The sequence below is a fragment of the Schistocerca piceifrons genome, chromosome 2, assembly GCF_021461385.2.
Source record: "Schistocerca piceifrons isolate TAMUIC-IGC-003096 chromosome 2, iqSchPice1.1, whole genome shotgun sequence".
NCBI classification, from domain to species: Eukaryota; Metazoa; Arthropoda; class Insecta; order Orthoptera; family Acrididae; genus Schistocerca; species Schistocerca piceifrons.
In genome coordinates this window covers 583,996,518-584,007,361 of record NC_060139.1, presented here as the reverse complement: position 1 = coordinate 584,007,361, position 10,844 = coordinate 583,996,518, and the positions used below count along the sequence as shown (strand labels likewise).

The 10,844-nt window shown below is 38.9% G+C and overlaps 1 protein-coding gene across 1 annotated transcript in view; it reads right to left on the bottom strand.

Moving 5' to 3' along the window:
- Window positions 1–304: 304 nt before the first annotated feature.
- LOC124777489 (protein takeout-like) overlaps window positions 305–10,844 on the bottom strand; it is a 139,210-nt gene continuing 128,670 nt past the window's right edge. Inside the window, exons 5-6 of the mRNA XM_047252927.1 lie at window positions 6,108–6,260; window positions 305–1,673 (exon numbers count right to left, since the gene is read on the bottom strand). Of these exons, the coding sequence (XP_047108883.1) occupies window positions 1,522–1,673; window positions 6,108–6,260 (305 nt within the window). The 3' untranslated portion in view covers window positions 305–1,521. The remainder of the gene's footprint in view (window positions 1,674–6,107; window positions 6,261–10,844) is intronic.

Sequence of the window (10,844 nt, the reverse complement as noted above, 5' to 3'; positions counted from 1 at the left end):
ACGCGGAATTTGGGCACACGATGTGGTAGTGAAAACCCAATAGTTATTCCCCTAATTTCCATTTCCCTAGGTTTCAGGAGAATGCTAGTGTATTTTCATTAATATCTAAGGTTTAAAGATCCTACAGACAATTTTTGACGTGTTTCCAGTTGGTATATTGCATATCCGATATGGCGATTTGTGATGGTAGCGTCTCGTTACTGCTCCAATAGTTTTATCGCCCCATATAATTCATCTGTAAAAATAAACATGTATCAGTTCTTATAGCTGCTTAAAATGTAACGTTAAAGGATTTTGGAAATAGTTTCAGTATAAAACTGTATTTCCATGCTTACCAGGCATACTGCAGCCATAATTATTGCCCAAAGATAGGACATACAATATTTGAACATACGTATTTCATACAAAGTACTGCTATTTACAGGTGTTTGCTACATCTAGATCAAAATAACAAAATGATTGACTGTTAGGCACGAAAAGAGGTGATGTTGGCGGTTGGTTGCTATCTACGTCACTAATATCGTTGCAGCAGTACAGTACTACATTCTTTCATACGTGTTCTATTAATCAACTTTCGATCACTTTGTCATTATGATCCACGTATATGAACGTTAACATGTAAACATTTTTATTCAGTGCAAATGCTGATAAACTGATGTTGTAAAACTCATTCTTTTCGGAAAATATTTTGACTCGCAGGTCTATAAATCGCACCCCGACAAGGTCAGTAACACAGTTAAAGAAATGTAGTACTCGACTTACAAAATTAATTATATAAAACTTATATTGAAATAATATAAGCATCCTCCAAATTTCAGGTAAATATTGTTGGCAGTAAATTCCATTATATTTTTCGTGTACGTTGTGGCACTTCACACATATTGTTCTGTGACGCGAACTAAAGGTGCCATTTTTGGACTTGTTTTTTTTTTTTTGCCAGGTTGCCATACGATTTCATACCGCCAGAAAATAATAAAAATTCATAAATCCTGAGCTGTATAAAAATCACAACGGAATAACACATATTTGTACCGCAGCTGCATTAAGCGTTATAAGCTATATCAGTATGTCTACTAAGATAACTTTCTGATGAAGGGACATGTTTGTTGCTGTTGGCAGTTATCACTCCGTAACGAAATACACCAGATATATTCTGTTTAATAAGCGTCGATGCACTTCTTGGAAGGAAAATCAGTAATACTTTTTACTATCACATCCCCTCTTTATTTATAACGCAGATTACTTGCATCTGCCACGGCAGCGTAATGCAAGCAGTCTGATAAGTATAGATAAAGAAAGCGGTATTGCGAACACAGTAATGTTCTTCGTCGTCTGTAACTCGAGCGGCACACGTGTGGGAGTAACAGCCTACTTGTGTGGTGACATGAACTGCCAACAACAAGGATTTGTACTGTCGCTGTGACCGTAGCCGATTCAAGTGTGAGCACGACAGACATGTCGTTGCGGACGAGCCGCCTTTTCTTGATGCCAAATACTGAGTGCTGATTGTCCCGCTGACCCCTACTCTGGTAGCAGCACGTCTTCCGGGAAGCTGCCGAGAACCTGGTTGGCCACGTCCCGGAACAGTTGACTGAAGATGCGCGTCGTGCGAGGCTTCAGCTGATTGAAGATCTCGTGCGAGTTTTCGTTCAGGAACATGTTCATGGCGGTACCTGTGGGCAGAGCAAGAGCAACGCAAATTTGGAAACGTAACTGCGAGCCTCTCCAGCACGGTGGCACAGCAGTGCAAAGGAGCACGCGCGTGAAACACTCAAGCGGAGAGGACATATTACTGGGACAGCGCTGCAATAGTGAACACCTTTGCTGGTCTTACTAAGATTTCTAAGAGTAAATTAATTTCAGCATACTGCACACAATGAAGCAATGTTAACGCACAACTACGCGTTTCGAACCATGCACGCTCATCGTCTGGCTGTCTGTGAGTAAATTATCATTCAGAAGTGCTTGAATATGTAAATTAGCCGTCATAACTTATACAAAAAGCCCTTCTCTTACTTTAAAATGTCGTTCCGTTCATTTCCATCTCAGTGAAGATACTACTTTAGTTCTATGTATCTTTATCCCTTTTATCATGTAAGAGATTGCAATAGTGCCGGTTTTGTGTTTCTACGTTCTGTGACTGCTGTCTATGGAATTGCTGTTTTTCATTTTCTGCCGTTGTGTTGTTAAATATTTCTACGAGCACAAAATTGTATATTAATGTGAAATCGTAATTAATGTAATATGCTCAATGGAGCTGAGTTTTGGAATGTAATCGATAGGTTACTGTGTGTAGCGGCAACAAAGGAATCTGGAGATAAGTGCAGAATCTGAATATCGCCATGAATAAGCACGACGCGACGGTACGTAGGAACAGCTGTACTCTATGTTTACCGGTGCATTGAGCGGTCTGTTTTCCATGCATGTCGCGGATTGTAAAGCCAAAATATACGTATTTTGAAGTGGTTCCTGTAGTCGACTATCATATCATAAAGTAACTTGAAAATTATGAAATGCGAACAGTGCAGTAACTTGTTGCTGAGTGGGCTGTCATCTGCAGTCCGCCATTTATCCAACAGATCACGACCAATCAGGAAAGAGTAAGTAGATTTTCATTGGTGAGGCTTTTAAATTGCGTGAAAGCTTTAAATCTGACAAATGCGTGTTGGCTGGCATTTCTTTACATTTATGAACGTGTTATATTATGTTATTCCAGATCTATTGTTGGTGAATTTTGAGAACATACAAACTTTTATGTTTTTAGTTATTCCGAGATTACGTACAAGAGACCTTACACTCAATTCATCAGAAAGATATCATTTTCCCCCAATTAAATGTTTTCGTGGAGTTTTACTTCACTTTGAAAGATAATTGATTTTTGTTGTTCAAATTTTTATAGGAACACTGTCATGTTGGGTAGGAGTAATATTAGGGAGATTCCTATTTTGTTACAGCTCACTAACGCTCATTCACCAGTGTGTGTGCTCTTCAAAGACGTGTCCAGCCCTGTCCTCTTGTTGTTACATCGGTTGATTTCCAGTACAATGGCTTGTCCTGAATAATAGGTAAACGGTTAGCAACTGTTCCCTCTCATTCCAAAGATAACATCATTTGGTTGTACCACCGTCTAACACATATATCTCATACTGTGATCTTACTGTAGCGTCGTTAAGTATGCATGAAAAGTTTTTGTGTGTTGTCTTCATACTAATATCAGAAAAATTCCATAAAATCATTAAGGAATCCTTTGTACCTCCGGTTTCAATGTTAAAAACATTATCAAATAGCGGATATTTTATAATGAATATCGACGTTTTAAGTCTTTGTTGCATTTATTACATTCATCTCACAATTATATATAATACGTCAAAAGAAAGAGTAATTCAAACAGTTTCTATTACGGTTGTACAATGTGAGCACCGTTCCTCAGAGGCCACATATCGAGCCGATACGAAAGCTCTTCCCTAACCGCAATCAGTGTGTCTGGAGTAATTGTAGGAACAACTGCTCCAATTTCGTTTCTTGCAGATCGACTGTGGTTCATCTTCTTCCAAATAAGGAAAGAGCCATAGTTCTAGAAACACCAGTGACAGTTGCTTCATCGAAAATGAAAGGCTCATAAACTTTTCACCAGGATATGGCACAAAAAACGTTCAATTTAGGGGAGTCTCGTTGCTTCTGTGAAATCTTGTGGGGATTTGCTAACCTCAAGATGTCTACACTGTGTGTTCACATTTCCACTCAGCCGAAATGTCTATTAACCAATCAAGACGACGCGATCCAGAAAATATTCGTCAAGCTGCAATGTTTCGTTTGCGAACTTGGCAGGTGAAATGCGGTCTGTAGACTTTAGAGCTTGTAAGTTCTGCTAACGGTAAGGGCGTAGCTGTAAACGTCTCCTTAAAAGTCTCCACAGAAACGTCACTGGAACTGCTTCCGAACTGATTTCTTGGGGCTATGCGTGAAAGACTCTCTCAGACGTTCAAGGGAGGAGGAGGAGATTAGAGCCTAACGTCCCGTCGACAGCGACGTCATTAGAGACGGCGCAGAAGCTCGGACTACGGAAGGATGGGGAAAGAAATCGGCGACGCCCTTTCAAAGGAACCGTGCCGGCACTTAGTTAGAGCTATCTAGGGCAATCACGGAACATCTAAATCTGTATGACTGGACGGGAATTTGAACAGTCGTCCTCTCGAATGCGAGTCCATTGCGCTAATCACTGAGCCACCTTGCTCGGTTCATGCTTTCAACACGTTCTTCAGTCACGCTTAGTCGTCCATCAGTCTTCCATTTGAAAAGACAGCCGGTGTATGGTATACAAACAAAACTATTTGATTTGTTCTTTTGTTTGATGTATTAATCATGGCTGTAAGTTGAATCTAATAAGTGATACAATGCCTTAAAATTTCGACATTTGTTTTGAAACACGAGCTATGTCCTGGTGAATTCTTATATCGAGTTCTTCACGTAGGCCAAGATTCTATTTCTTGTTCTCTGTATGTAATGCCTTTAAACCTCTTTATTTTAGTGGCCTGTCTGATAAACATGTTGGACTATTACTGCTTTTCCATAATCGCGTAATCTAAAGACAACATTGTGTTATTTATATCGTCGAGGATATTTTTTCTGTCTGTCAGATATACTTCGTATCTCGTTATATTTGACTAAGTTCTTCGCTTCGACTGCCTAACTTCACATTGTATGGTTTAAGAGTGTTCGCAGATGTCTCGGTTAATTTTCTGTAACATGGGACAGACACCAGACCCTTCCATTCTTAGCTGGTCCTGCTTAATCTTTCATCCTTTCCGAGTGTATAAACCAATTACTCAAATTTATATACTAACAGTTGTTCCCTACTACCTGCTTAGTAACGTTTATGTCGTTCAGTCTCTTTTCTATTACAATTGGCACATTCGCCGCCCTTCGCACTAAAACTTCTAATGCTGCTTATTTACAGGTTCGTGTTGGGCACGATTCGTTTGTAATCACAACATCCGTTGCAATAATGTTTCTGAAGTGTTTAAAAACATGTGGATCGCCATGGCTGATTACATCTGGATCTAAAATTTGAAAACGGCTGTTATTTTAGAGTTCACCAGTGGAGTTAATTCCATCATCGAACCCATTAAATATACTGACAATTTTATCAACGCCATCTTCATTTTCACCACGAACGACAACGTATCAACGTAATATTTATAATAAATTATTGTACTTACCAACGAACTGTCAGATCTTAAAAATTTCTCTATCAAGTTTTTGCTGAAAATATCCACCCTCGTGACCAGAATGCTTCATTTCATTACCAAACCATTCTTGTGGATGTAAAATTTATTGTTAAACGAGAGCAAAACTTCGAGACCAGCTGCTGCAACTCGACAAACACTACCGTTTTCTGGAGCGAGCCATTTTTTCTAATTGAGGAAATTTTTTTAGGTAATGTCAATCATCTCATCTATCGAAACATTAGCATGGAAGTTCCGAAAGGCCAGTTTGACCAGTCGGGAGAAGTTCGTAGTTGTTTTATCTTTTATTTGCTTGATGAAAGCCTAACTGCAACGCGCAGATGATGAGAGCATGACTCTTCAAACGCGTAGCTGTGTCATACGATTGCGTTATAGTGTGCAGACTGCTGAATTAATGTAACGATATTTAAAAATTTCTTTCTGGAAAAAGCTCCAGTTTCACCATCTTAAGAAGCGCAAATCTAATCTAATGGCAGCTGTTTCTATTACTACAGTCATACACAAATTACTCGTAAATAGAGATATAACAACATATTTTTACAGACCTAAACCTATTTGTCGTACTGTGAAGCAGTACATTTTCATTTATAGTAGTGCGCGTTTTATTGTCTCGTGTTGCCTTACGTGAATAAGGAAATGGTAGTAAAGTATCACTCGAATACGTTAATCCTGGGCCCCTCCCCATGCAACAACTGTTTGTGTGTTTGTGTGAATAGAGTGTGGCAGGGTAGTGGGGGGGGGGGGGGGGGGGTGAGAGGCAGGTAAAGTGTAGTAGGTAGTAGGACAGATGAAACTGAAGCTCTGTAGCAGTTTATTCGTCGCGGCAAGATTAGCTCATTGCTGGGGAGAAGGCGAACTCACCTAGTTCATTGTCACCGTCAAGCTGCTCACCGAATTTGTAGCTCACATCCGAAGGGATGACGTCCAGCCCAAACTCATCCAAGGCAATGTAGCTCTTGCCGTCCTGCCGCGCTTCTGTGTGGTAGAACAGGATCCACACGGCCGTCACGTCAGCTGCGAAAAACAACATTACGTCTCGCTTTCACTCTGCACAGACTCTTTTATGATTGATCAAAATATTTTTTTTTATCCAACACTGTGTCTCCATTGGTAATCCGTTTCTAGAAACTGTAGCGGGTTATGAACAGCCAATTTACAGCAACAACTTCACCTGTATTTCTTCACTGCCGTTGTTAAAATTGGATTTAAGATGAACATTTTTGTGTTGTTTGTAAGCTTATTTACTGTTCGTAAGGTTAATTTTAACCTTACAACTGCTCTATATAAATAAAAATATATTTGTTCATTTGTTCAAAATCGTTTATCTTGATCAATAGCTTTGAAATTTTGACACAACGTTGAATTCAAGTACGGGCGTGTTTTTAGGTACATGTTCCTTTAATATATGTGTATTTTAATACATATAAAATAAAAAAGATACATATGTAATATACTAAAGCAGAAGAATGTTACCAAAAATCTCAGAATATGCTTTAGCGATTTACTTCAAATTTTTGCACATTACTGTAATAAACGTTTAAACACGTATAGACTATATACTTTTTAATATATAGATATATGTATAAAATATACAATAGTGAAACGTTGTTAGCAAACAAGAAAGTTGTATTCGTGGCTTATTGGTTTATGGTTAGGATACTGCTACAGAATCTGAATTTGCAACAACAAAAACTAGGCTCTAGGTGAGAGAGAGATGGGAAGAGGAGATGGACGGAGGTTTGTGAGGAAATGGACACAGAAAACGGAAAGGAGGATATGGACAGAGTGAGGGGCCAGGAGGAGATTGAGGGAAAGGGGGGAGGAAAAACTGGACAGACAGAGGGGGGAGGAGGTGACGCACTGTGAGAGGTAGAGAGAGGGGGCAGGAGGAGATGGAAAGAGAGAGGGGAGAAGAGAAGATGGACACAGAGAGGGGAAGGAGTGGGAGATGGATAAAAAAAAGGGGGAGGGATAGGTCGACAGAGACAAGCAGAGGAGGAGATTAGGACGTATATTCAGTTTCCATACGTATTAGAAACGTGTGATTTCTCTTTTATTTCTTTTCCATCAAAGCAGACTGAGTCACAGCGAAGCGTGGCCGTATACAGCTAGTATTAAATAAAAACCTACAATACGATTTAAGCTATTTTCGTCTCTCTTTTGCTCATATGTGGGGTTACGCTACATACTGTTGTCTACTGGTACTGAGCCTTCGCTGTTTTCCATCTTAAACTTGTACTGTATTAAAACTATATACTCACATCTTATTCGGTTACATGAAAAAAGTATAGCCAGCACTTCTCTCGTCACCGTCAGTGTGAGTTGTTTGGTTTTATTGTAACTTTGGTTTCCCCACGCCTTGGTGGTCTATTTGGGAAACTCTTGTATATGGCACATTTTTGCCTGGTAATTATTCACACTCTCTAATGTATCCCAGTAAGTGCTCCATGATTTTTGATCTGTAGACCAATTAGATATTATAAACAAATGAGAAGTCTTCCCACTTGTGTACTTCACAAATTGACGTGAGCCTGAGTTGTATTCCACATTCTATTTTGCTCAAAACTGCAGCTGCTCATACCTTCCCTGCTTCTGTACCCAAGAGGTAGTCTGGAACGAGACTAAGGCGAGAAGGATCTGACGCATGTTATGCACTTAATACTCCACGAAAAATATGAACGGTGGATGCTGCTGCAATCTCTCTCATAATTTTAGTTATCAGTTCATGTACATTGATCACGAGAGTTCCTCCTCTACGTGCATAACTAATGTGGTGTGTGGATCTGGTATCACCCTAGACCAAATTCGTTTGATGACTGGTAAAAGACGTTATTTAGGATGAAGTCCATCGTGGGGTTTGATCCTTGAGAAGGGTATCCTTAACGGAGGAAAGTAGTTCAGTGAATGGGGAATGTAGAAGGTACAGTGACGACGGACTACATATAGTCCTTGACCCTGATATCATTTATAGCTCACTGTTTACATAGTTAAAACACTAAGCTCTTCCGTAGATCGATATATCTTACCTTATTAGTATGCAATGAAAGTTTTGCAGGGAAGAGTGGGATCAAAATGCCCTAGAAAATACATTTGAAGGATGTGCAAGAATGTTTACTTTTCAAGGAAAAAGCTGTTTACCATAGTCCTTCATAGATCTATCAGTCTTGAGTACAAGATTTCCGTCTCTGTATTTCATATTATGAACAGTTCAGGCTTAAGAAAACGTAAATTAATTTTGTGAAGTGCTATATTTTTGATTCATTTTTCAGGGAAAAGAATATGAATGTAAGTGATTCCTACAAACCCGTGATAAAGAGTCCCATTAGTCAGTAGTTTGCTCCTGAGGAAAATGATGGTGACAGCAGTCGAAACACAGACTACATTACCAGAGCTGACGCTGCTTGAAACTGAGTAAATTTTACTGATATTCAATTTATGGGCATAAAGCCGTGATCCAAGGAATAATTTTCTGCCTCGGACTATGGCATTATGCCCATAAATCAAATATCAGCAATTACGCAAACACCGCTCATGAAAAGCGTATCTTATATGAGTAAGTTTTGTTAGATTAATACTTGTTCTATATATCATGAACACGACACTTCCTAATGATGGGGAACGTGTCAGTTTAACAAAAGATTCCTTTACGGATGACGTAATTCAGTTTTTTAAATAATTGCAAAATTGCAAACTTGTGTCTAAAACTTCTTTCACTAAGTTGAAGGAGTTCTCATTATGAAATTGTTTTAATTTGTTTTTAAATGCTGGTTGGCTGTCTGTCAGACTTTTGAAACTATCTGGTAGGTGACAAAAGACTTTTGTGGCAGCATAATTTACACATTTCTATGCCAGTTATATTTAACCTAAGATAGTGAAGATCAGCCTTTCTCCTAGTGCTGTAACTATGCACATTGCCATTGCTTTTGAACTGGAATAGATTATTAATAGCATATTTCATAAGTGAATATGTATATCGTGAAGCTGCCATGAATATTCCTATTTCTTTAAATAAATGTCTGCAAGATGTTCTTGGGTGGGCTCCAGCTGTTATTCAGATTACATGCTTTTGTGCAATGAATACTTTTTTCCTTGTTGATGAACTATCCCAAAATATGATTCCACACGAAAGCTGTGAACGAAAACAGGAATATAAAACTAATTTACTGATACGCTTATCGCCAAAATTAGCAATAGCCCTAATAGCCTAAGCAGCTGAACTCAAACGTTTCAGTAGATCATCAATGAGTTTCTTCAAATGCAATCTCTCCTCATTGCACACACCCAAAAATCTGGAATATTCTGCCTTAGCTACAGACTTCTGTTCAAAGTCTGTATTTATTAATGGTGTTAAGCCATTTACTGTGCAGAACTGTACATACTGTGTTTAAGCCATTTACTTTACAGAACTGTACATACTGCGTTTTATCAAAATTTAATGAAGTCCACTTGTAGACAACTTAATAATTTTCTGAATGACGTTATTTACAGTTTAAACTGCTAACTCCGGTTTGATGGGTGTGATTACCATACTTTTAAAATCAGCAAAAAGAACTAGCTTTCCATCTGGTGGAATACAGAGTGGCAAGTCATTAGTACATATTAAGAACAATAAGGGACCCAAGATCGTTTTTAATGGCGATCTCGACGGGACGGGGATTTATTCCTAATCTTTCTTCCTTATTCCTCGAAGTCTCTACGAAATCATTTCATCATTTCGAAGGAGGCAGGACAGAATAATAGTAACAGCCTTATTAGCCAGTATCATATGGGGGTTAAAAGCTGTTTACTATTATATTTAAATACATTTGATCATTAACATAGTTGGCAAGTTTTAGTCCTCGTCCTATCTCCTAAAGTATAACCGTATTATAGTATTCCGTTCAACAGGATTCTTCCACGATACATTTGTAACAGAAATAGTAGCGAAAATCCTCGGTTTGTGAGGTGCCAGGCTTGACTGCGACTGGAGACACCAGCACGACGCCTTGACGTGTGTAGCGCGTCATGCTTCAACAATCCACTGTGCTCGACAGCCAAGATTCAATGTCACGTAATGAGAAAAAAACTGGTACTGAAGCGTCTACTGTTGTGTCCTGATTTGTACTCAACAGTGAATACTGATCTCGCAGAGTGGGAGGTAAACAAATGTTTTTGTCTTTGTTTGACTCTAACTTCATAAACCGAATTCTAGAACGAACTGCTGAACAAGACGACAGCTTATTCTCTTCACGATTTTTGACGAAGCGATTTGTACGTCTCACATGACCAAACAGTGCGTTAGACTGCCAATTTTGTGCCTGTTATGTTTTCTGTGAATGGAATTTCTCCACAGTGAACAATATTTCTATAAAAGTAGGGTATTTGATCAGATGTACAGGGTGTCCGAAAAGACTTTCCCTGATTACATAAATTGATAACTCAGGCTAGAAGTAAGATACAAATATGAAACATGTGTCGAATTGTTTACAACTATCAAAGTTTTTTTCTGTTTTATGTTCGCAGTACGTAAGTAGTGGATGAGGTGCAGTGCCCAAGAAGCCATGTTAGCCAACCAGGAGAAGGCACAGTGTGTCCTGTGGTACCATGAGACACGATCAC